Source organism: Anneissia japonica, unplaced genomic scaffold, assembly GCF_011630105.1.
Source record: "Anneissia japonica isolate Jap-2015-1 unplaced genomic scaffold, ASM1163010v1 scaffold1356_len1145284_cov175, whole genome shotgun sequence".
In the NCBI taxonomy this organism is placed as follows: domain Eukaryota; kingdom Metazoa; phylum Echinodermata; class Crinoidea; order Comatulida; family Comatulidae; genus Anneissia; species Anneissia japonica.
The window spans coordinates 624,618-652,399 of NW_022706987.1; the positions used below are offsets into that span (position 1 = coordinate 624,618).

General features: G+C 33.9%; 1 protein-coding gene and 2 long non-coding RNA genes across 3 annotated transcripts in view; 1 reads left to right on the top strand and 2 right to left on the bottom strand.

Moving 5' to 3' along the window:
* The window catches only part of LOC117106251, a 37,331-nt gene extending 35,473 nt beyond the window's left edge, over nt 1-1,858 (top strand). Inside the window, exon 5 of the long non-coding RNA XR_004445030.1 lies at nt 1,688-1,858. This is a non-coding gene — a long non-coding RNA (uncharacterized LOC117106251). The remainder of the gene's footprint in view (nt 1-1,687) is intronic.
* A 93-nt stretch (nt 1,859-1,951) lies between these two features.
* LOC117106266 lies at nt 1,952-15,053 on the bottom strand. Its single transcript, XR_004445035.1, has 8 exons — nt 14,971-15,053; nt 14,534-14,730; nt 8,611-8,844; nt 8,452-8,524; nt 6,245-6,395; nt 5,610-5,848; nt 3,040-3,090; nt 1,952-2,943 (listed from the first exon to the last, which is right to left on the bottom strand). It is a non-coding gene; the product is annotated as an uncharacterized LOC117106266 (long non-coding RNA).
* A 9,418-nt stretch (nt 15,054-24,471) lies between these two features.
* LOC117106280 (transmembrane protein 106B-like) overlaps nt 24,472-27,782 on the bottom strand; it is a gene marked incomplete in the record, with an annotated part of 14,407 nt that continues 11,096 nt past the window's right edge. Inside the window, 3 exon segments of the mRNA XM_033247640.1 lie at nt 24,472-24,807; nt 26,726-26,785; nt 27,690-27,704. Coding sequence (XP_033103531.1) covers nt 24,711-24,807; nt 26,726-26,785; nt 27,690-27,704 — 172 coding nt within the window.

Genomic DNA, 27,782 nt, shown 5'->3' on the forward strand with positions numbered 1-27,782 from the left:
ATGTACCATACCATATTTTAGGGGAAATACAACATTTACTAAATCAGATCAGACACATTTTGTAAATATTTTATGAGAGTGAATGCGATAATGTTGCTAAATAATATAAACAAAAACCCTTAAGAAACTTTCTATTTTGTTTTGTTTTAAGTTATTTAAACTTAATGGAATTTAAACCTCTAAAGTTCTGGTGAAAATTCACTTTAATTTGTTATTTTTCATTTAGTCCCTAAGTAAAGCCTAATGCATGCGTTCTTTGGCAAAACTGGATATAATGCCTAACATCAGATTTTTCATGCTTCATTGGCTTTTGTTTTAATTTTTAAAAGCTCATTATGTCCATTTTGACTGGGTTATAGAAAAAAATATATAAAAAAAGTACTTCAGTATGTTTTTCTGTTGTGTAGTTAGTACATTTACACAAAAAAAATTGATATTATTCATTTCCTTAACAAAAGGCTAGCAAGAAACACATTTTGCTCAATATCTTAAAACTATGATTTTGGCTTATAATGCGTTCTTCCGAATGGAGGTTTTTGGTAATAACTTTTTTCCTGGTATTTTGTTTGGAAATTGTTCTATTATAGCGAATATAAGCATGAGTCTTTTGAACAGTTTGGTAGAAAAAAAGAACTCTCTATGCCTATAGTAACAGTAACCGAAATACATATTTTTTTTTCAAAAAATGGATAATTTTGCATAAAAGTGGCTATTTTGGGTCATTAGATGAAAGAATTTCACTTGGGATCCACCAGATTCATAATCAGCAAGGTCAAAATACCCCAAATCAAGTAGATCTCAGCTTATACCCAGAAATGCCAATTGAATTGTTGTAGAGAACGATTTTTAAGAAATGGAACGAGTCTATGTACTCAATAGGGTCTAAACTTACCGTCTGGGATAGGGTCAGTTCAACCATATCTAATATAATTAATTAATTGTAACTTATGTAAATGTAATATTAATGAACATTGAGAATAAAGATTATACAATACTAATATATAATAATATAATATAAATTACCTCATGTACTAGTTTATATGGTGTTTTAAATATTTTATTTGGTATTGATTTAATTTATTGTAATTTTAACAATTCTTTTGGGCAATCAAAAATGTATATATCAATCATAATTCAAAATATAAAGTGTAATATAAATTAGATAACTGAATTACATACACAAATAGATGTTTTTCTTTTCAATTTTCCTATACGAATGGAAACATGTACATATAATCCAAAATTTTACCTTCTAATTCGCTTTTATGCAGCAAACATTAGTTTTCAGCATTTTGTACTTATGTATTGACATAGATGTTTGTCGATGGCATATTCTTTTTCTCCCCAGTGACAGTTTATTGTGGAGGAAAGATTAACACATTAACTGTCACTGGGGAGAAAAAGAATATTCCATCGACAAAATCTATGTCAATACATAAGTACAAAATGCGGAAAACTAATGTTTGCTGCATAATGTTTGTCCTCCACAATGTTTTTTGCAATGGACTTATTAATTGATGTATTGGCATATTATTCTTTCTCTACCCAATAACAGTTATGTGTGTTATTCCCTCTGCAACAGACTTATATACAAACCGACTTATTAATTGATGTATTTGCATAGATGTTTGTCATTAAGTATTCCCGTAATAGACATATAATATTATATTGTATTATATCATTTCAGTGCTCTATGATGACTCATTCCGGAAACTGATCGACAATCTGGTATTGGCTTTCTAGATAATTGCACGATTTAGTATTCAGTATTTCAGTTAATAATAAATATTCATAGTGTATTAAGTTATTGTAATAATTGTAATAATATTGAATAAATAAATATTAATTGTATTCAGTATACTATTGAATATTGTTTTTTTCTTCTTGAGTATTGAATGAGCAGGATGGTTTGAAAAAAAAAAAAAGCGCCCTCGAATAGAAAAAGGCCCAAAATATGACTAAGTTTTTTGGCAACTTTAGTCTATGGAGTTCTGGAAAAAATAGTGAAGAAAAGCGCCCTCAAACAGCCCTTTTACCCCAAGTTCTTTAGGGTCTCGTAATTGTCAATAGGGAGAAAGCTCCCTCTATAACCAGGTTTTTCAGAACTCCACAGTTGTCAAACATATTAAACTGACAATTGAGGGCGCTGAAAAACTGGCTTTTAGAGGGCGCATTTTACCATACTTTTAATAGAAATTGACAATTGGAGACCCTGAAAAACTTAGAAATAAAGTGGCTATAGAGGGCGCTTTCCAGCACCACAGGGAACCCCTTTAAACAGAAATTTAGAGACCCTGGTAATTTTGTGTTTCTATTAGAGGGCACCCTTCAGCACCACTTTAATACAAATTGAGGGAAAATGGGAAACTTGGTCCTTTTTCTTTTAGAGGGCGCTTCTTTCGTCTTGCAAGCTTATCCGGTCTTCAGACACGACCAGCAAAGAAACACGTCAACACAACTTATATTTTTTATTATAAAATCTTCACAACCAAAATCATATAAATTTATATAAATATACAAAAAATAATAATTATAGGAAATTGTTTCTCTTGGTTCAGTATTTTATAATGATGCAAGCTGTCTTGATTCTCCAATAAACTTATTAAAAATAATAAAAATCACCGTGATTAAGTTGTCTTCTCTTATCTTGCAAACTATTAGGCATCACCAATTAAATTAACCAAAAGTTAAAATGCTTTACACAGCCTATATTAGAAAAATGAATTATAGTAGTTCTGGTTACTCTTCCTCATCTTGTTGCAATTCGCTAGTTCATACAGTTTGTATAATATAGTCAATATTTCAGAATGAAAGTTGTCATGATCCAGTAACTTGTTTGTGTTCTTTCACGTCCCGCGATTATGCTTTTTAAACTAGATTTTCCAAATAAACTTCAGTATACTTTTCCTGTCTTGCAACATTGGTCATGCTCTGTTGCTGCATCTGCCAAATATAAAATTTAATAAAGAATGAGAAACAGCACATAAAGAGAAACAATTTTAAAAATTTAAACTTCATTATATTTCACTTGGTACTTACAGTGCCATGATTCTTTGATACAATGTCTTGCAGTAAGGATTTGTCTGTCCTCTGCAAACAAAAGAAAGCCAATTAAATAGCTGCCAAATAAATTAATTGAAGATAACAACAGAAAGCAATAAAATATAACTATGAAAATCAACATGGTTTTTTTTTCTTTCCCTACACACAGAATTTATGAATAGACTCGCCCATTCTGTCTATACAGAATAATTTAACACCAGGTTTTTCACTAACTACTGTCTTACTAGAAATTAGAAAGAACAATATCACTTATTGTTTTTCATAGTTTTGTATTTGTAGCTGTACAAAACTAGCACTATTCTATCTTATCAATCATATCAATTAACCATGGAATTCCATCACCAGTAACGTACGTTTTTCCATAGTCGTTAACAAATAATAGTTTGTAACAGTACGGCCCTTCCAACATTTTAACGAATATTACGTTAGCAAAATAATATAATAATTTGTTTACGATTTCAACTTTACTAATTTTGATTAAGGCCTTTTAGCTCTATCATAGTTTCAGATCGTCTCATAATAAATAAAGTTAATACATTTCGACTTAGGCGGCCTATCTTATGATCATCTATTTGCTTGCAAAATAATATAACATCAATGTGGTTTCTATATTTTTATAAATAAATTTATTTGTATTTTCTATGCATAATAGCTGGTAGAGTTCAACATTCATATTCAAAATAATGCATTTCACTTTTGACGTTTTCTCACTTTACTCGCGTGTCAAGAGTGTGTATACATTTGCTGATTTCAACCATACAGGCACAGTACCTCATATATCAATAGTCTCGACTGCTAATGTTACTTCGCACCTTTTTAGTTCGGCAGCTCACAAAAAGTTCTCACTATGTAATTTTCACCATGTAGGTATTTACTGGCAGTCGTAAATGATGGTTCTTTGTCTATCCTCAAAATTCAACACTCAAAAATAACATATATTATGGTGGCATTAATATTAATTTAGTTTACATGTTCAACAAAGCCCTGGATACACTTCGGCATAGAGTGACTTGCATAATTTTCCATATTTGCATATTTAGCACAACCCTGGATATTACGTACCTTTTACCTTCCTTTATTGATAACGAATCCGTTCGTTAGTAATGAAATATAATAACTGAATAAAACATAAAACTTTTTGGCAAAAAATATATAATGTCTGGAGATTTTTGTATAATCGGAAAGCAATGCAAGAAAAGAATGAGGAAAGAAGGAGAAGGCTGGGAAAGAGAATGTTTATCCAGTCCCCGACCGAGTTACATTTTCTCGCAATTCACATTGGCGGATCTGGGGGAGGGGATCATGGATCCTGACCCCTCCCTTGGGCAACAAAAAGGGGGGAAAAAGAATTCTTGACCTACATTTTCAGGACCCGTGAGCTGATTTTTTTTTTCAATAAGAAAATTAGAATTTTGAAGAACATAAAAGTCATTAAAACACACTTCAAATGTCGGGAAAGCTCACTTCCCGCCATCTAGGAATCAAGATTTTCCCCGGGGGAGAACCTCCGGACCACCATTTCTTTTTGGGATTTATCGATTCATGGAAAAAAGAATACGCATGCAACTACTCATTTGTTTATGTATGTATACACACATAAAATAAAAAAATGAGAAAAATTTACCTGACCGTTTTCAAGAGGGGAAAACCTTGAATTTTAAAGAACTTAAAAAGTAATTTAAAAGACATTTCTGAAGTCAGAAAAGCTCATTTCTCGCCATCTAGAATTCGAAATTTTCCCGGGGGAGCCCAGACTCCCTTTTTCTTTGGGGTTCATTGATTCATTGAATCAATTTCAAGAGGGGGAAAACCTTGAATTTTGAATAACTTAAAAAGTCATTAAAATACACCTCAGAAGTCGGAAAAGCTCATTTCCCGCCATTTAGGAATCAAAATTTTCTCGGACCTCCTTTCTTTTTGGGATTTATCGATTCATGTCAAAAGACTACGTATGCAATTACTCTTTTTTTTTATGTATGTATACGCAAATAAGGCATATTTACTGTAATACGAATGAGAAAAAATTACCTGACCGTTTTCAAGAGCGGAAACCTTTAATTTTGAGAACTTAAGTACTGTATCGTAATTAAAAGGCACTTCAGAGGTAAGGATTTTCTCATTTCCTGCCATTTTAAATCAAAATTTTTTCCTGGGAGAACTAGAATCCCCTTTTTTTTTTGGGGGGGGGGGGGGGTGGGGGATGGGTTTTTGGGGGGGGGGGAGGTCATTGATTCATGGAATCGTTTTCAAGAGGGAAAAACCTTGAATTTTGAAGAACTTAAAAGTCATTAAAAGACAACTCAGAAGTCAGAAAAGTCATTTCCCGCCCATTTAGGAATCAAAATTTTCTCGGACCCCTTTCTTTTTGGGATTGAACTTACATACGCTCCAGATTATTGAAAGCCCCTCTTTTCCATAACAGTTATGAATTCCTCCTTCACTGGCTGTCCTTAAAAACAAACGAGTCTGGGAGACAAAGAATACGAAAACTTGTAATGTAATGTTAACTTAGCCTTGAGCATGATTAAATCATTCTCTTGACTTACCTCTTAAACATAATTATTGGTCATTCCCAGGAATGGTCGGAGTTGCTTTTTCGACCGTTTGTGCATCCAGGATAATTTGTATTTTCTCTGGTCGATTTTGAAGCTTGCCCTTTCCTTCAAAACATGCCCGAGAAATTCGATTGTTTCGTACACAATAAACACTTGCTGGAATGTGCTATCAAGCTTGCCGCTCGTAATCGTCAAAAAAAATTCCTTTAGCTTGATGTTTCTAATAATCACTGTGAATAAGAATATCATCAATATAATTAAGGATGTCATTAATGCCATACAACTTTCTCATGATCCTACTAAAAGTAGCCGGTCCATTCACTAAGCCAAACTTTAAATTGAAGTAACTTATCTGGGGTCATAATGAGGGGTTTAAAAGCTTCTTTCATAGGAACCTGTTAGTAACCTTTACTGAGATCTATTTTTGTGAAAACAAAATGATCTTTGGCTATTTTGTGAACAATTCCTCTTGATTCGGTATAGTTTCGGCATCAAATATTGTAGGCCTACCTTGCTTAATTTGTCAAAAAAATCGACACAGAATCGATTTGATCCATCAGGCCTTTTAACCAAAATATGCATACGGGGCACACAATGAGGTTCGATTACTCCCATATCATACTCACTTTTGCTGTATCTGTGTGCGTGAGGTAGTGGGTACGGTTTAGTACGGATCATCGGTTTTCAGGTTGATTCCATGATGTCCTAATCCGGCAAATATGTAAAGACATCCGAGTAGTTTTTCTTTTACGGTTGTTTTACATCCGCTCTGCAAGACTTATCAAGACAATTGATAATATGAACATCTGCTGTGATATCTTTTGCCAGAAGAGGATGAAGCTGCAAAAAGTTTTACATTGGACAGGTGATAATTCTGATAATTTTCATACATTCAATGACGGCTGTGCCGAACAAATCCAAGACACAATCTGTGGATTCAAGTACCATCTTCTATCGCTGCACCTACGTCTTTCTTTAGGCCCGTTAATAATGTAACTTTAAGAGGTTGTCATGAACAAGCCTTTACTTAACATTAATCAAATTCTATTTTTTAGATTTCCAACCTTTGTTACTATTGGAAGCGGTCCTTTCAATGGAAGCAAGAGCTTATTTCTATCAGTCGGTAACAAGAGGACCTTATCCCCTACTTCAAATTTACGTAGCCTACTTTTCTTATCGTAGTGGTGCTTCTGTGCAACTTGGCACGTTTCATTCATACGTCGTTTCAGATCTAAGGCATTCTGGTACGTGGTTTTGGTTTCTGGGGTATCCACTTCTCCTGCCCATAGCTCCCGCAAAATTGACAATGGTCCACAAACCTTACGCACATAAAGTTTGAAAGGAGGGAACCCAAGACTTTCCTGTGGAGACGCTCTAATGGAGAGGATCAAGTTATCTATCCCAATCTGTGGGGCGCTCACCACACATACGTTTAAGCATTTGTTTTAATGTCCCATTAAACCTTTCATAGTCCATTACAGGCTGGGTGGTAGGGTAAAGTCATTTATTTAATGGACAAAAGTGTGCTTACCTGATTCATTACCTTCGATGTAAATTGTGATCGCTGGTCCGTTAAGTCTTTTTGGGAAACAGAAGAAAGCAAATCGTATTCTATCTGCTGCACCACCACTAGACCACACTGACCCATTATTAAAAAATTAAATGCCTAAAACTACTTAAATTGAAAGACATCAATATACTGCAACAATGCAACTTCCTGTTTTCCTCAACCAAGTCCTTGAATCCCCCACAATTTATTAACTTATTTCGAAATCGACAGAACTCTTCTCTTACCATAATTATTTTACCAGAACTGGCATAAATCTGCATATTCCGTTGCAAAAATACATCTTTTCAGTATAATATCAGATTTAGCGGTCCAAAATGTTACAATAATTTACACAATAACTTAAAACAATTTGTATAAGAGAAAAGCTTTTCTATTCAATTTAAATTTATTTATTCGGGAACCACGTGATCAAAAAACTCACCATTGGCCCCGGGGAAACATGGGCGTAACAAAACACCATCGAGGGTAGTCCCAACCAATAGTGGGTTAACACAAATACATAAAATATCATCAAGTTAAAATCGTTAGGCAAAAATCGGCGGTCAATTCGAATAAAGCTTCAAAGGTAGTCACGGTCTAAGCAGATATCATTTCAGAACATTTTTGAAGCAGTTCAAATCAATAACCAGGTGTTCCTTGATAGTGTCTGGAAGTTGATTGAATAAACGTTGGAATCTAACAAAGGTAGAATTAAAATAAGTATCTTTTTTAGCTCCTACACTTATGAACCTCACAGCATTAACCTTCCTTCTGCTAATTATGGGGAGCATGCTGTTATCGATATCTAACTTTAAAAAAAAATATTCTATCAAACTTAAAGAACATATTTTATTCCGCAATTTAACCTGAAACAACATTTTTTTAAATAATAAAATCAATGATTTATTAGCATTTCTTAGATGACGATCAGTTATAAACTTTTTCTGTCTCTTTGTGATCTGTTGTTGATTTTTCTGTTTTCCGTTTCATGTTTTTCTTTTTCTCAGGTCAACCATCTACAAGCTTTGTTGCTTTTCCGGTTTTGCCCTCTTCAAATTGTTTTCTCTTTTTTAATTATTTGAATCAATTGTTACACTTTAACATTTTCAAGAAAATAAATGTTAATAACATTTATGAAATGAAAAGAAGTGAAAAAACACATTCCTTTGGAATCCTAATTCTGGCAAACACTTATTAAAGCTTCAGCAACTCTCTGCTTCATTATTAAGGAATGCTACAGCCTCTAAGTAACGAGTATAAAAATAAAAAATGGTTAGTATTTACCTGTTTCTATCTTTTGCCATAGGATGGATAGGGCCAACAATATCGACAGCTATCACCTGTGTGCAAAACATCTCTGGAAAAACAAGTTGCGTAAAACTATTCCCATTATCAACAGAAGGTGAAAAAGAAGATTATTCTTATACAGAAAAGTATACTTACTTATAACGTGTACTTATTTTAACGCTCTCGTTCTTGGCGAAATCCCTTATCCGTTGAAGAGACCCATCACCTTCTTGAGCGGTCTTCATTTCGCTTGGTGTGATATTTTGGTTAGAATCAGGAGTTTTAATGTGTTGAATGGTTTCTCTTGGCTCCTAACTTGAGCTCTGGTCTGGAATAACCTTGATCGCGTAACGGTACCGGTTGGTTTTTAAAAATCTCTCAGTTCGTTATCTGAAAATTTACTAAAACTTTGCATATTAACAACTTATTTGACAAATCGGTATACATTTGTGAATTGAAATAATACTAATATAGATTGAGGCTGATTTTTGTTCTGATTTGGTTGTTTTAATGACATAAAAAATCTTTCCAGGTAGGCCGAACCTCGTTTACGCTTGACACACGTCAATGTCCACGGTCATTCACCTGAGATCATCTGGCGGCTTACCTTTGATTACAAAACACTGCGCAAGTCAGACCATCGCTCTTCTGACGTTGCGAAACCCTATGATCGGACCTAAATATTTTGTGCAATACGAGAAATACTGATCATTTTTCTGGATGTTTCATACTGTATTTTTAGAATGGTTCATATTGTGATATTGTACTGAGTGTTTGTGATATTGTACCGAATCTTTGAACGTATCTTATTGGTTCACATTGGTCGATTTGGCGGGAAATTCTAACCTACTGATTGCTGCCCACAGTGACCTTCATCCCATTTTGGCACATCAATAAGATATAGATAGAATTTAAAATTAATATCGACAAGTTTATATACAAAAAAGGCATGGTTGTTTAGATTGACCTCCGAACACTGACAAAACATTCCGATTTTTTTAAAACTTGAAAAGTGTATGATGTAGTACACTTGCTGAGGTGAACCTCTTCCATAGTGTAATACTCGCTGGTGATTTTAATATTAGATATTCCTGCAATAATTTTAACTCATGTAATTTACTCAAGAAATTTACTTTTATTTTTGATATTTTAAATTTTACTCAAATTGTCCCTTTTGTAACTAGAAGACACAGTAATAAAAGTAATGATGATACCATAATTGATCATGTATATGTAAACAAAATGGAATTGATTCGATAGCCCACCACCCAGGTTTAACAGGTAGTGGACCGTGATGGTATATTTATTAATTTTAATTTCGCATTTGTAAATCACTCTCTTCCTGCAAGTTATTTCTACAGTATTCCAAGGTAGATGTGAAAATTTTTATAAAAACTTTTTTCCGAAATCAACTGGGAACCATGTTTTCTTTGAAAAGAATTTCGAAACTGAGTTTTCTCCAAGCAATCTACCAAGCTTAACTAGGTCAACCAGGTTAAGCGAAAATGCTAGTAATTATATATAATAGGTGTCAACACATTAAACCAGGTTATTTCTTACAAATACATCGGGGTAACTTTTACCTCAAACACCACATTTTGTACTTACCACTGCCTCAGAATTGAGAATCATTTCATTATCACTTATTGTTTATCACAGTTTTATAATTGTATCTATAACAAAACACACACTATTTTATCATAGCAATCTTTTAACTATATCAATTAATCATTCTTGATTTATAATTATATATTTGTCACCTTGGAATTCCATCAACATTAACGTATATTTTTATAACATTTTATTTAAAAAGCCATAGTATACCGTAGTTAATAAATAATAAAAGCTTAACATTATTGCACAGCACAACTTTATCAGCATGGCCCTTCCAACATTTCAATGAATATTACGTTAGCAAAATATAATAATTCGTTTGAAAATTTGTACAAACATTGCATTCTAGCTCTATCACAATAAGTTTCAATCGTCTCCATTATACCGTAAAAATAGAATTTGAAGCCCTGGGATTTTTTTTTTTTGCGAACTTTGAATGGGCTTCTTTTCAAGATGGGCTTCTTTTCGAGACTATTTTTCAAAGAAAAGAGGGGGAGGGGCGCTTTTTTTTAAATGAATGCAGTAAATTTTGTGAATTTGTGCTGTAAAACAATAAATGAGCCCACTGTAGCATCAATCAGTATCATAGAGTGATTTAACTGGCATTAAATCACCTAAACTACTTTATAAACCAAGCTTGTATTTAATTTATTTTGCTTTCTGAAATTCATGTACAGTGTATGTGACTGTAATATCTTAAAAAGAAGCCAATGCTATCCCAAAAAGATCCCATGGGCTTCTTTTTTTACTTTTTGAGATGGGCTTTTTTTAGGCTAATTTTGCAAACTAAAAGGAGGGGGGGGGGCTTCAATTCGAGATGAGCTTCATCTCGAGATTAAGCCCAGTGCACTAATTCGAGGTTTTACGGTATACATACATAATAAATGAAGTTAATACCTCTTGGCCTCAACTCCAATCAACTCCTCGATTTCTGTTAAGTAGCTCACGTTCACTTTTAAAAGTTGCATCAAAAACGTTCAATTCAATAAATTCATTTAACTCGCGTATCAGGAGTGTGTATAAAACTGCTGATTTCAACCATACAGGTACAGTACCTCATATTTCAGTACGGTAGTCTCGACTGCTAATGTTACTTCGCACATTTTCAGTTCGGTAGCTCACAAAGTTGCATTCTCACTATGCTATTTTCACCATGTAGGTATTTACTGGCAGTCTTAATAATATGTTATATTTATATAGCGCTTAATGCCAACAAGGAATCTAAGCACTTCACATTACTACCCCCGGGTGGAAAATCAAACCGTTCCCACTGCGCCAAACCACTTCTACTAAATAATAATAATGCTGGTTCTTTGCCTATCCTCAAAATTCAACTCTCAGAAATAACGTATATTATATTGGCATTAGATATCTAGCTGCAGGCAGTATGTGCACAATTCTGTATTAATATCAAGGTTTTGGACATAGTCCCCTCTTTTACACCCCAAAACCAAGTCCCTCCTCTATTACACCCAATTTTACGTCTAACGAACAATCTCATTATTTATATTTCCTACAGCGTGGCGTACAAGCTCCCTTAACCCAATTCATAAAAAGGGTAATCAAAACGATCCAAAAAACTATAGAGGCATCGCGATTGGTAGTAACCTTTGCAAATTCTTCGGACATATTCTGACCAATATATTAAATTCTTGCACAACATTATACCATTTAATCAAATAAGGTTTAAACGAGGCGCGAGGACAAGTGACCATATTTTAATTTTAAAAACTCTCATCGATAAATACACCTGCGCCTCATGCCCGGGATTTATCAATCTCAGCTTAGCAAATGTCTTAAGTCAAAAAAGTTAAGATGTCCTAAGCAAATATCTTAAGCTGATTTATCAAACCATCTTAGCAAAATCGTAGCTTAAAAATCATCTTAGATGGCGCATGCATACAATCGACTTTTTAATTCTAAGCAATATTGATAAATTTGACTTAAGCAAACAGATGGACTTAAGACAAACTTAAGCTGATTTCTAGTTTGATAAATCCGGCCCCAGGTGCTCGACTATACGTGTGTTTCGTAGATTTTGCGGCCGCGTCTGATACGGTTAGGCACGAGGCCCTCCTCATGAAACTCAATAACGTCGGAATTGGCGGAAAATTCTTTAAAGTCATTGCCTATGTATCGCTCTGTATCTTATGTAGTAAAATGGCTAGCCATATTTCATATTTAACAACACAAGTGACCCATTGGATTTAAATAATATAAATATAGGCCTATCTTGTCTTTATATGCGGATGACCTCGTCATCTTATCCGAGAATTCTCATGGATTACAAAATGGTATAGATAAGTTAAACGAATACTGTAAAAAATGAAAACCTAATGTTAATGCAGACAAAAACAAAATTTAGGCCTATGGTATTTAATGGCCGTGGTATCGTTATTGACGGTGTAGAAACATTACTTAAGTTATCGGACCTACATGAATTGATACCTTGCACATACGGTACCTAATCTGTTTGAAAGCGCTGACATTTTAGGTAAAATACTAACGAAAATATGGTAAAACTATACGTTAAAACAATGGTTAGAAAACATTGATGACCAGTCAAAACTAAGAACTTTGTAATATAAAAGATACTTATAAAATTGAACCATATCTGCTGCTGCTTAATCAATCAGTCAGGTCATGTGTAAGTAAATACGAATTACATCAATCAATGAACCCCAAAGAGAAAGGTGGGTTCGGGTTCTCCCTGGGTAAATGTTGATTAAATGGCAAGAAATGAGCTTTCCCGACTTCTGAAGTGTCTTTTAATGACTTTAAAGTTCTTCAACATTCAAGGTTCCCCCCTGAAAACGGTCAGGTAAATTTTTCTCATTCTTATTACAGTAAATAGGCCTATTATGTGTGTACCGGTATACATGCGTTGCATACGTCGTCTTTTTTTCCATGAGTCGATGAACCCCAAAAAATAAAAGGGGGTCGGACGTCGTCCCCCAAGAAAATGTTGATTCCTAGATGGTGGGAAATGAGCTTTCCCGACTTCTAATTTTCTTATTGTAACAAAAAAAAATTAGCTCACGGGTCCTGAAAAGGTGGGTCTAGAATTTGTTTTTATTTATTTATTTATTTTTTTTTTTTGCCTAAGGGAGAAGATCAGGACCCCTGATCCCCAGATCCGCCAATTTGAATTGCGAGAAAATCTAACTCGGTCAAGGGCTGGATAAGCACTCTCTTTCTTCTTTCCTTCTTTATTTTCTTGCATTTCTTTCGGATCATACAAAATTTTCCATAGACATAATATATTTTCTGCCAAAAAGTGCCGGCCATGCAGAACACATACACATATTGGTCTTGAGGTCCAGTTAAATTAATATGATTAAAGAAAATCCCTAAAGTCATGAACAACACAATAATTATCTAATAAATGGGGCATACCATCCCTTCTAAACCAGCATTCATTGACCGAGAAAAATTTTATTCTCACATTAAGATTTTTAATGATGGGTCATTTACTGGAATCGACTTACTAATGCCCAAGTTATGTGTAAAAGAATTATTACGCTCTGCACATTCTTATGCTTATTTCTCGGACTAAAATAGCAACAGTAGGCCTACGCTGGTTTTGGGATGGCATATGCCTCAAATATATCTAATACTGTAATAACTAACTAAAAAGTATGGAAATTGAAAATGCGAGAGAATGAATGTTACTCCTACATTCATCAATTCATTCACCAATAATTAAATTTCAATTTTTCCTACAACTTAACCTTTTGCCTCATTTAAGAACAAGGAAATCAACAGGAGGATGCTCATCTCGGAACATCAAAGTTTGTCTCAGTCGCCAAAAGAATCACACAGTGCGTGGTGTTTCTATATAAGGTGATGCTTTTTTAGTAAAGGCCTAGTTATTCATTATTCTTTACCGTGCACCGTGTTTACGAGACTAATTAACCTTCATAAAAAACATAATAAACTGTCTGTATCTAAACAAAGTGTATGCATTAACGGAGGTAAATTTTCTGGCATCTAGGTGTCATTCAAAGGCTTGGAAGGATTGACTGACCCAGTGGGATATATAGAGGATGTGTTTTCCACCAAAAATACATTTGCTCCCCCATTCCCATATTGAAAAATGTTCGAAGCAAACAAAATCACACTTAAAATCTACCTGAAATCACCTAATTTTGCAAGCTAGCGCCCCTTAAGTAATCATCAAGGACCCACTTCATGACTCCTAGATACACCACTGGTCTGGCACTCATATATTATTAGAAGATAATAAATGTTCAATCTAATGTGACCTAGGAAAGAAATTATTGAAAAGCATGAGTGTTTTATAATCACAACTATTCTTGTAGTGATTGCCCAGCGAGCTAGCTCAGTCCGAGTTTACTTAGACCCCAACATGCACACACCACAAAGAAAGTTAAACTCTTATTGTTTGGCGTAACGGGCATTTGAAATAAACATTAAAGTTACAAATATTGATTATGGCACTTACCTCAGTAGTTTTGTTGATATATACATCACGGAAATACCCTATAATACAGCAAATTATGGAGTACATGCTAGAATACATCCTATCGGCCACATCCGCTATTCTGAGTTCACGTGGTTCTTTTGGTATTTTTGAAAAAGTCTACACAGGTGGTCCAGAATATTAAGTGAAAATGGCCACAATAACGCTGAAGCAAGTACCTGTGTTATAAGATATGAACATGCTATTGTCAATTGTACTTTAAATTGAAACGTACAACTATATAAAAATGCATACCTTAAAAACACATTAAAAGTCTTATCGAAAACAAAACAGCGTCCATTCGAGTGTATTTACACCATGTTATGCACGGTACATGGAAACTTGACTCGTATTATTGGGTAACGGAAAATCTCAAATTATTGGAAGTTACACTTTTATATTGTAATACTTAGGCCTACCTTAGTTTTGTTGATACGTACGAATATAGCTTAAGCCTATAATAATCATAAACAAAATATGGTGGGTTTTTTTATTTCTAAAACCATTTTCCGTTTCCGTCGTCACGTCAATTCATGTCACGCGGTTCTCTGGAATTTCAAAATTCACGCTCTGTTACACAGGTGGTAATAAGTTCAGGATATTAGGTGAAAATGGCCACAGGAACACTGAAGTTGAAATATCACGTACAATGGTGTACTTCAACATAAGATAAGCCTAGGGGTGGCGCCAGGATTTGCCCAAAGGGGTGGGGGTGAGGTCCCCGACGAGGGGTCAGATTTCCCCGACGAAAGCAAAGTGGGCGTGGTCGAGCTTCGATTAAACGGTGCCGATAGCGGTCCTGGGGGCGAAGCCCCGAAAATTTTGACAATTTAGGGGTTTCAAAGGCTTATTTAATCGATTTTATAGTCTACTAATATGTAGAAAATACATATAATTTTTCACCCCGACGAATATTGCTTTTTCTCCCCGACAGGGGTGGGGGCAGCTCTCCCCGACGGGGGGCCCTTCCCCCGGCCCTCCCGCTGGCGCCACCCCTGGATAGGCCTAATACTGTATCATCTTATGAATCAAAACGTATAAAAACAGGTTGGGAATATGCTTTCCCACTTGTGTGTGCAAGTATATAGCAATAGGCCTATATACGAAATTGCATTAAAAATACTTCAATAAAATATTAATTGGTAAACTATTTAAAAGATATTGTATTACTGTAATTGAAAAATAAGTGAAAGTCTTCTAAATTAAAACAATGTTTGATTAATACACTTCGATTATTTATTGTATGCAGTTTAATATCAATTTTCGTTAGGACTATCATTATTTTGTTGCCGTCATACCCCATAGGAGGAGCATTGGTCCTTCACCGGTTGATAGACGGGTTCCAGTCCGTTGCCACCCTGGCCTTTGCCACTCTGGCCCGTTACCACCATGGCCCGTTGCCACCCTGGCCCGTTGCCACCCAGCACGTTGCCACCCAGCACGTTGCCACCCGGCCTTCTGCCACCGTAGGCCCGTTGCCACCCGGCCTTTTACCACCTAGCCTTTTGCCACCCTAGGCCCTTTGCCACCCAGGCTCGTTGCCGCCCGGCCATTTGCCACTGACCAATTTTGGAGGGTTGGGCCAGGGAGATGTAAAAAATTGTTTATATCTCACTGGTTGGACCATTGGACATTTCGCCACCCATGTTTTCCCATTGGTTAATATACCACCGAATGCTCTTATTTTATGTTGACCAAAAAAGAAAAACACTAACAGAACACATTAAAAACACTTCATGTAGGCCTATTTTAATTGAATAAAAATTGTAAAAGAAAAATACAATACTCACTTACATCAAAAAGTGAACAAAGATATAATAAAAAATTATACAGTTTATTAATCACACACCTAACTAAATATAGGGCTTACTCGCAGAAAAAATGAATACATAAACACACACACACACACACACACACACACACACACACGCACACACACACACTTACATTATATGCATACCATAAATTCTATTAAAGACATCATGCGCTAATTAGGACTGCTTCACGCATATTTTACAGCAACGAATTGTCTATGTTTAAATTATAAATTTAACTTATTAAAGCAACCAATCCATTCATCCTTCCGTGCACATACTGTGGCAAAAATGCCGAGAGTGAAATTTCTTAGAATGTTGAGTTTATTTGCCGAGTTTTCTATTTTGGCCCTAATGGCCGCCCATAATTATTCTCCTGAAGAAAGACGATTGAAGCAACTGTACTGTATGTGGTGTGCCGCAAGTAATAAATGTATTATGCAAACCTTCAAACAAAAATAACATTATGAATAATAATAATAATCGAAAATAAAATAAAAGGGTTTGCTAAACAAATGAGATATTAGTTAAGACCAAGTTCTTGGAGAACGTAACTTGTTGATAATTCAATTAATTATCAACAGGTATATTTACTGATAGGTATATTTAATTTTTTTTTGCGAGTTCTTTTCGGCTAACTCCTACCATAGAGAAAATAGAACAGTTCTATTTTCTCTATGCTCCTAACATGCCAACTCGTACACACTTTGGCGATCTCGTAAACAAATTTATGCGTACTCCTACACACGAACTCGAAACAACACAGCCAAAGATCCGAATGTTAAATGACAAAGTAGTAATTATAGGACTAGTGACTATAAGTACCTTGGAGTCTCAGTAGGCTAACAAGGTAAGCAAGTAAAATAATAGGTATGGAGATCAAAGACTGAAGTTGTTTATGTGAAGATGCCTTACTCAATAAGGACATAGCAGGACCAAACTCAGTACCAACTTAACAATTTCATAAAGTTAGTAAATCTGGCAGAATAATTCCAACTTTGAATGAAAACTTCAATAGATAATTTCATGATCAAGTTTACCATTATTTCACTGTACTGTACTCTATGCCATATTCCTTTCCCAGACCACATACTAATTCCATATGTGTATATTTTTATAATTTATATTTATATATCATTCAAATGCTGCCTTGCATTTTATAGTGTTGTCTTCAATTTGTACTGTTTGCTATTTTTGTATTATCTTGAATCTGACGATTGGTGATCTCGTACCCATGACTTTTGGCGAACTCGTACATGAGATCAAACTAGCTGCATGGAAGGCAATCGCCGCCAAAAATACAAAAGTGAAACAAGCATTCACAAACAAACAACGTATGTTTACAAACGAACAACGTACTTTCCTAAACAAACTACGATATTTACCCAAACGAACAACTTAGGTCTACTTTCACGAACGATCTTGTTTCACAAACGAACAATTATGTACTTTCCCAACAGACAACAAACATTCACAATCGTACTTTCACAAACAACCTATTTTCCCAAACGAACAACTTTGTGAAACGAACAACGTGGATTCTTACATTTTTGAGTGGCGTAGTTGCCTTAGCTGAGGTGAGGGCCCGTATAGATCAGAGGTACTGTACTAGAACTGGACTGTTATCAAGATGGGGAAAATGGCAACAACTCGGAATCACTAACCGAAGCAGTTCGACTATTAAATCAACGTCTGAATCAACCCAGTAATCGTAATATTTTTGCTAAATATCACGCTTAAATATTTGCATTTGCGCTAATTATTATTATTATTATTATTATTATTATTATTATTATTATTATTATTATTATTATTATTATAATGATAATAATAATAATAATAATAATAATAATAATAATAATAATAATAATAATTATTATTATTATTATTATTATTATTATTATTATTATTATTATTATTATGTAGGCCTTTGTTTGGCATCGAGTTTTCGAGATTTTTGAAAATATATTGTATAGGCCTATGTATATAACTAAGCTTTTACTAGACTGCCATACTATTATTAACATCGGCGTTATTGGTGGAATATGATATAGGCCTATTTGTATATTTGTCTCTCATTTTTAATTAGGACTTAGTAAACGTGAAGGAACATTAGGCCTTCTGAATGTTTTCGATAACAAGGGCATATATAAATATAACATTATTATTATTATTATTATTATTATGTACTGCTACGAAAACGCATTTGAGCTAAAAATACAATTTTAAAGTTCATCTAGGCATATAATGTGGTTCTGTGCTTCTTTCTTTATGTATTAATATAAGATACTGGTATACTACTGCCTGCCATAGCATCAGCAAGGGTCTACACTGCTACAAAAACGCATATTATTTTAGTCACCTACTGAGGCAAGGCCCCAATGCCATGTGGTGATTGCACTATTACCACAGGCCCTATATAGGGTCTGTGCTACTACTTAAACTATAAAATAATGTTCTTGTACAGATTCGGATCCAGTATAGGCCCATTACAGGAAACAAATTAGTAATCCGTAATAACGAATTAACCAATTCGTTATTACAAATTAGTAATCTTGCATATATAAGAGCGCTTAATAAATATTCAAATTATTATTATTATTATTATTATTATTATTATTGTAACCATTTTTCGAGGACCAAAGTTTCTCTGCTGATTTGGCATCACTAGGGTATAGATAAAAAATTGAGCAGGAGGGGGGTACCTCGAGAAAAAGGGCGGAACATGTTTTAAGCAGCCGTTTTTAATATGGCTGCCAAAATTCAGATATTGGTTCATAACTTTACTTCAAATCAATGAAAAAACGTAAGTCTGGTGTCTAACTATATGTTATTGGGGTCACTGAATTCAATGAGACATGTTTCAAAAACCTATGATGGGAACCATTTTTAAATTTAAGATGGCTGCCGTCATTGTCGAAAATTAAATGTTCCACAGTATAATTCCATTTCTTTTCGTTGAAAAAATTGATGTTTAACCTGTGTTATATACGTGGATATACGTGCAGATTAACCCCAGGGTACAGGCACTTTCATACAACTGAGTGAAACACTCACACATAGTGTGGAGAAAAAGCTGAAAAGCTTATAGGTCGCAGATTGGAAATCATAGTAAATAATATTCAAATAAGGTACGCACGTAGCACCTGAACACAATATACAAATAGATAAATACTAATACCGTACTCGCGCGAATAAGCGCCCCGTTTGAATAAGCGCCCCCGTCTTATTTGAATAAACCAATCAATAAATAATCCAATCAATCCTGGGGACCGTGGATGTTGGCATGATTTGAGTTATAGTCAATATCAAAATGTGGATATTTATCTTGGACAGATGAGAGCTCCCTGGATAGACAGTATATTTCCAACCTTCATCTTCTTGCATTTGTCTATAGCCTTAGTATAGAATTAGTAATTCGTTATTACGGATTACTGAACATATACTTTATTGGCACTAATGGGCTTTCGTAGTTTGTGAAAGTACGTCTGTGAATGTTCGTTGTTCGTTTGTGAAAGTACGGAGTTCATTTGGGAAAGTAGGTTGTTCGTTTGTGAAACACGATCGTTCGTAAAAGTACGTTGTTCGTTTGGGAAAATACGTTGTTTGTTTGGGAAAGTATATAGTTACCAAACGTCTTGCATCGTGCGGGACGGTCCCGCATTTCAAAGTTATTTTGGATGAAACACGCATTTTGCAGAAATACATGCGTGATCATAAATTTGTCACACAATGAGCACAAGTCTATGCGTGATACCGGTAACGAATTTTGACGAATTTAGGGGAAACTGTATTTAAAATTAGAAGAAATCGGTTTTTATTAAAAAATATAAAAACGGTCATGCAGTAGCTTGAGTCATTAGGGAGCTTTCTTTATCTCGTTCAAGAATCAATTCACAAGGAAAATTTCTCTTTCCCGACCAAAAAAACCCCAGCCAACTACGCACTTAATATAATCTAGAATCACTTAATAGAATCACGTGCGGTCTTGTGCGTTCATTGTCATAACCAACCGTTGATTATGAGACTAGAACCCGGACCCCCATCCACCGAGAATCCGCCCTGAACCTCAGGGCCCTGTCACCACCCCACCCAACTGGTGTAGTCACGCATTTCAAATCCCTCAGGTTGGTAACTATAAAAGTAGGCCTACTTTGTTCGTTTGTAAAAGTACGTTGACATGAATGTTCATTGCTAGTTTCACTTTTGTAATTTGGTGGCGATTGCCTTTCATATAGCTGCATCAATAGGGTCGTCAAAGAACAAACTGCCAGTGGTGATAGGTTCGTGGACGGCAGAAACATGCATTCTCAAAAAAAATGCGGATTTTGTAACAACCTTGGTAAGGTGGCAAAATCCATTTTCTAGTAGGCCTACCTTGGGAAAAACTTGGGGGAGGGGGTGGAATCGGGCATGCCACCGGACACCCCCTAGGGTCATTGGATTTTTAAGTCTCACGCCTGCAAATTTGTCTAACTTGGCATGCATTAGGGCCTACTGTAACATTAATTTATTAACAATTATTTGTATTTCTTGCCGTGTTACTTTTCTTCTTTACAGAAACAATGCAAATGTTACTAGGCTATTAAAAGTCAACTAGGTTCGAGACACGTTTCTTTTTATAGTTTGTTGCGATATATTTTGACTGAAAGTTTATTGCGTAAATTAAATGGAGATTATGAAATGAAGTAGTCAATAGATTAGTTTGTCATCGTTTGTTTTCTTCCTATTCCCAATTACCACACATATTCTGACCATGACAATACCAAATGATGATGAATGATAATAAAGATGATAATTAATTATCTTCTCATTAATTCTTTGGATTTATTTTTTATTTCAATTATTATTCTGTCCAATATGTCATTTTTTTAAAAAATGTTTCATGTTTTCCTTAAATCATTATTTTATATAATTTATATACTGTAGGCCTATATCTGTTTTTTTCCTGATTTTTATTATTATTATTTTTTTTTTCCTGGTTTACTTTAATTAATTTGCTTATGTTAAAGATCAAGTTTAAGTTTTATACTTATGTTTTAATTGTATGTACTGAGGGTCCCTTTTGATCAGCTCAGGCTGGATGGACCACCCTCACAAAATATTGTTGAAATAAAAATAAAATAAATAAACAAAGAAAATATAGTATTTTCATATTTATATTTTCCACAAAATTATCAATCAGTACATACCGTACATTTCAATGTCTGTTCATATATTCATAAAGCCCAACAAAATCATTCATTTGAGCTAGGCCTATTTCATAATTGCAACTAGAGCATAATTTGTGGAAGAAACGTTCTCACAAATAGATTCACACGGTACTCTTAAGGTAAAGCAGACCCAATATTTGTATTTTCATGTTTGATTTATTCCCATTCTTGATACATATTCTGATTATAAAATGCACAAATAAAGGGAAATATAGTAAAATATAGTTTTAATACAATATATAAATACATATAAATGACCGTTTCGCGGTTTCGGGCATCTTTTTAAAAGCTGGAATTCGAAAAAAAATCACTACTTTGAGACCTCCTATACTATAGTTGTCTGGTAACTGGGCCTAACTAGAAAAAAAAAAATCGGAAATAAACTTTCCCACAATCAAACAGGTTGGTAATATAGTACAGTAATATTATACAGAAATAATAAAATAATAACTATTACCAACCATGCTAAATAAAAAAGGGGGAAAAAAAGAGTTTAAACCAGAGCTGGGGGCTCATTATTGCCTACATCACATTCCCTGGGGTTTGAGGCAGATACAGTGCACCTCTTTGGGTGGTTAGACATTCTTCCTGCACAACTAGTCTATTTACCTTTTCTGCAAGTACTGATACCTATTTATAGAAGCGGTTTGATGCAGCAGTTGTGGTTCTGCATTTCAATCTTGAGGTTGGATTTTCAATCCCTAATTGTTGTGCATTTCGCTTGTGTCCTTAATGAGGCTTTTTACTAACGGTTCCCATTCCATCCAGGAGTACAAGTGGGTATCTGTTAGGTTCCAACATAAATGTGCTGATTACAGCTGCAACATTATTGAATTCTCTTTAGGGGGCTCATTGTGTGTTCCATAAGTGCTTGATCCGGGGGTAATAATGTGATGCGCTTAAGGGCCTTGTCAACATTAAGCGCTATGTGTAACATGTTATTAATATTTGTAATCTTAGGTGGGAATAAAAAGTCGTACATAAAAAGCCTTGCCTAAGAACTACTGTAGATTGAAATGCACCGCGAGCGTTTCAAATTGAAAGTCCAATTCAGAGCTGCTGAGCCAACCACTCCTACACAAAAATTATTCCACATCAAATACAGTATTAAACAATAAAAAAAAATAATTGCACAAGATGCAGAATCTGAATTTAAGTTATATTGTCTGTCATATAAATTGGAAACAAAAATTATTCTACATCAAATACAGTACTAAACAATAAATTATACTGTTGAAAACTAAAAGAATCTGACTTATATTGAGGATGACATATGTTCTTTAAATGTTATTCAGTCTACAAACCATGGAAAAATGTGCATCATTTGATTAGATTCGTACATAAACCAATGATTGCGTACACAGACATATTCTTAGGTATTAACATTGCCATTAATGAGATTTATACAATATTGCAGTGTTCACAATTTTATAAGCAAAAAAATCTAATAGAGTTACAACAACCTGTATGTAAGGATATCTGGAAATATTTTACAATTGAATCAAAATCTATAAATAATTACGATTTGCATAAAACAGAAAAAAGGGAAATGACAAATGAAAGCACAATATTAACCAACTGTAATTCATATTTTGTCAAAGCATAAATAAAACAATCTTTAAAAAAAAGTATGTGTGAATGAATATGTGCTCATGTATGTATGTGTGTGTGTGTATGTATATATACACATATATATATATATATATATATATATATATATATATATATATGTGTGTGTGTGTGTATATATATATTATATGCATTGTCGTTCATCATACCTACAGTAATTGTATAAACTAATACAGCAGATTATAATGTTGTAATGCTGAAAACAATCTTAAAATGAAAAAAACCCATTGGAAAAAAAGGTTACTTATCACATACACTGCAGTTTTCAGTGTTAAGGTTTTGTTCTGGCTCCATTTGAGAATAATTATGTTCAGAAATATTTTAGAATAAAAATTACATTACAATGAGATTGAATGCCAAATGCCCTGTATAGTATGATAATTCAATATTCTTTATGATATCCTGTACTTATAAGAGTAAAAAAAAAAAAAAAATCCATGTGATTTGAATATGTAAGATTGATTCTGAATAAAGGTGTGCTATCCACACAAAAGAGGAAAAAAAACCCAATAAAAATTAACTGCATAAGATGCATAATCTGAATTAAAGTTATACTGTCTGTCATATAAGTTGGAAAAAGTTCTTCAGCCAATTTAAGGGATACATGCGATAAACAGTCTGGTACTTTTGTGTACACTTTTTAGGGTTATGTCTGCACCTATGTTTTGTCGACCCAGATTAGATCAAACCATGATCAGATTATAGGGGTGCACACAGCATTTCATTTATGACAAAAGTCGGCAACTACTGTATGCAGCAATGCACAATAAAAAGTAACTTTGGCCGTATTCGACTGGTCATTCTTTGTTAAACCACACCCACCTGCGCAGTGGTAAAATCCTACTTGACCAGTCGAATAGGAAACTGGTAAATACTCGACAAAACAAAATGGCTGCATAGTTACCGCGATACACGCTGCGTATTTCAAGGCTGCTTCGGATTGTGGCAGTATGAGTTTTTCTTTAAAAAAATGTTTTCATCCAGTTTTTGATTTCTGTTTGCCTACAATTATTTTTTGACATCAATGTGGGTAAATATTATAATTTTTATTTTCTGAAATTTAATCTAAATTATATTAACGGAAATGTTGTTGCTAAACTGATCAATCGGCCATATTTTTATTGGTCACATGCATAACTTAACGCATTCTGGTTACATTAATTTTCGTTGTCGACGAAGTCTCTTATTACGAACCAGTCAAATTAAAATAATACTCAATGAAAATTCATACTCAACGAAATGAACCAGTCGAATAAGCCCATTATTAAACAATAATCATTTCACTCCCAGTTTAATAACTAAAATTTCTAATTATGAACATACTATTCCAAATTGAATTGCTGGCAACAGGCAGTATAACATGTCAAGGAGAAAAAATGCTGTATTTACTTTAAAGACATACTGGCTCTCTTTTAAATTTTATGAAATCTTATTCGCTGTGATCTGAATACAGAAATGTTCAGCATCCTCTTCAGGAGGAGGGGGCAGTAGAACTGTCGTCACCTAGAAATGCGATGGTGTAACGCACGACACATGTATTGGATACGTGTTTAGTGAATTTTCTTTGTCTTGGTTCAATAGATGGGTGTGCAACATAACACTGAAAAGAAAATGAATATACAAATTAAAGATTAATAAATTACCATTACTAACCTGTATTTGGTGTTTTACACAATTTAATTTTAAAAAAATTACAGTATTTTTTAAAAACTTTAATGGACTTTTTGGTTGGTAAACAAAGTGGTAGAGGTTTTTTTTTTTGTTTCTGATGGTGTTTAATAAAATAAGATGGTACAAAACATACTCCACATTATTCCTCATAATGACATAATTAATGTTGAAATATTGAATCCCTGATGGCGTGCATTTTAATACTTATCGAGTATGTATTATACTTTCGGATTGGGGATTAATCAGTAGATTTTTCGGTTTTTAGACAAAATATTTATTGATATTATTATTTAAGTCTTATTTTTTTTTTTTATAGAAATTCATTTGGAATGAAGAGGATTATTATACAACAATTATTGATTTTAGTATGATGGATAGATATATAAAATAAATGATAATTAGAAATGCTCCTGTCATTTCTAGTAAGATGAGTGACCGACTGCTCTAATCCAAATCATTTGCAATATCAATCATTTCTTTGCAAAGCGTAGGATATGAACATGAGATTGTAGGGCCAATTATCTGGCTTGACCAGTCAATTACACCAATATTGAAATCACCAGCTATTCCATAAATGACAATTCTCAATCATTTTAATTTTATTTAGGAATTCATTGCGTTTACTAAAGTAGACACTATCAGATTTGGGTGGTCTGTAGAAAGAACCTACTAGAATTGGTTTAGCCCCAATCACATCTATCTGTTGCCAGATGATTTTCATGTCAGTATCTAAATCTGATCTCTCAGAAACAAGAATATCTTTTTTAGTAGCAATCAGTACAACTCCATGACTTCCTTACATATAACAGTGTAAGAAGATGGAAAGATTTCTAAGCTACTAATGGAATTATCGAGCCATGTCTCATTACATAAAATTAAATCTGGATTGTGTGTTTATAAATATACCGCAAGTTCTGCTCTTTTAATTTTCACACTTCGGAAATTTATAAACAAAATCTTAATAGTTTTGTGGTACAGTATGTAACATGACTAGGATTAATAATTCTTTTTTTTTATCTATATTTTTGTTTTTATTTCTTAATTTATTTTTATCTTTTCGATCATTTATAAATTTTTTTTCAAGAGGTGATGAAGTTGGAATCAGAAAACAAATCGACTCAATGCTATTAAGGAGCAACTTTTACTGCTATTTGTAAGCATCAGCCTATTGCTAAGATCGAGACTGCTACTTTTATTTAAATTGGGCAAATTGTATTGCCAACAATTCCATGTTAATTTGCTGTTAATTTCATATTTATCGAAACTGGCAATATTCATTTCCAAACAGTGTATGTGGTACCATTCATCACAGTGGTCACACCAAATACACTAGAGCATAAATTAATGACACGGACATTGTGAGGAGTCTAAACTGCTACCATGTAATATAATATATGTTAATGGCCATTTCGGGCTTTTTAACAAGCAGGAAAAATTCACTACTTCACGTAGCACCCTGCAGTTTATTGTGTATTCTTACCCTGACAGTAGATGGTGTGAAAAAAAACCGAAAGTTTGTGTGGACAGTTTAGATGGAGTGTTCACCTAAGTGAATGTGAAGATGTAGTATTATTCACCTCAAATATTTCAACATAGCCTGGATGTAAAGCTGCTGAAATGAACTTAAGCGGGCAAATTTTTTTTGGCTTGATTTACTTTTGAGCAATCCAGTCAGTTTTAATGACTTGTTTTACTTTTCTTTTATGTCCTTGTTAAGTAGTTAGTTGTATTTTTCTCTGTCATTGTATTCTAAATGTTTTTATTAATGAAATAAATTATATGATATATGATAAGGATGAAAATAGACAGCCAGAGTGTCTGAAAACAATAATGGAGTGGACACTTACTCAAATGTTAGGTACAACAGGTGAGGGTAAGGTATTACAGCATCTGGATCACAGATTGTCCTGAAAACAAAAAAAAGACAAAAAACAAAAAAATTATGTGACAGTAAATTATTAAATACCGTAAAACCTTGGAACAGAAACCCTTGGCTTCTGTTTTTAGGACTGTTGGATGAGCCTCTTTTCGAGATGGGCTTCTTTTGAGACTACTTTTGCAAAAAAGATCCTCTGCTGAGTGTTATCACAGTACAGTATAGGAGAAGGGTGGTAACCATATATCCCCCAGTCCAGTCTGGGTTATCAAAATGTGGGTGGCAGTACCTCATACCTGCCCTGGGTTACCAACAGTTTGTGTGTACTAATTAATTACTTTGTCTTTTCTTACGTTTAATGTTGTTTGTGTAAAAATGTATCCAGTGCGTACCAATGACAAATTTCTTTATTTCTTTTTTTTTCCCAATAGGCATTGAATTGAAAATAAAAAGGTGGGGGGAGGCTTGTTTAATATCAAAATGAATTTTAATTTTGAGAATTAATACTATAAATCAACAGAACTACTCAAACATTTTTTAACCATGAAATCCTGTTAAAAAACAAGAAAATTATTATTTTTTTTAATTACAGTTGAGTATTTATCCAATCACAACATCAGATCACTTATCATGGAGTGTAATAATCGGCATTAGATCACCTAAGCCCCAGCTTCCCAAACGTTTTTGTCTGTGACACAATTTGTGATTTCCCAGAAAAGCCACGACCCACTTAATATCAAATGTCATAGTAAATTGCAATTAGACCTTTATAAGATCCCAAATGTGGGGTGTGGTGCTGACAACCTTTGGTTTTTAATCTATAGGGAAGCATCTTCTAGTTCACAACTCCAGATTTGAACATACTATTTAACTGCAATATTGAACTTGCTAATTACCATTGATACAATTTTACAGTAACAATTACAGATACTCACAATATATAACTGTTGTTATCATGTGCATCTATAGAAACATTTAATGGTATGTTGAGCTGTAAAAAAAAAAATATATATATACTGTGTATATAC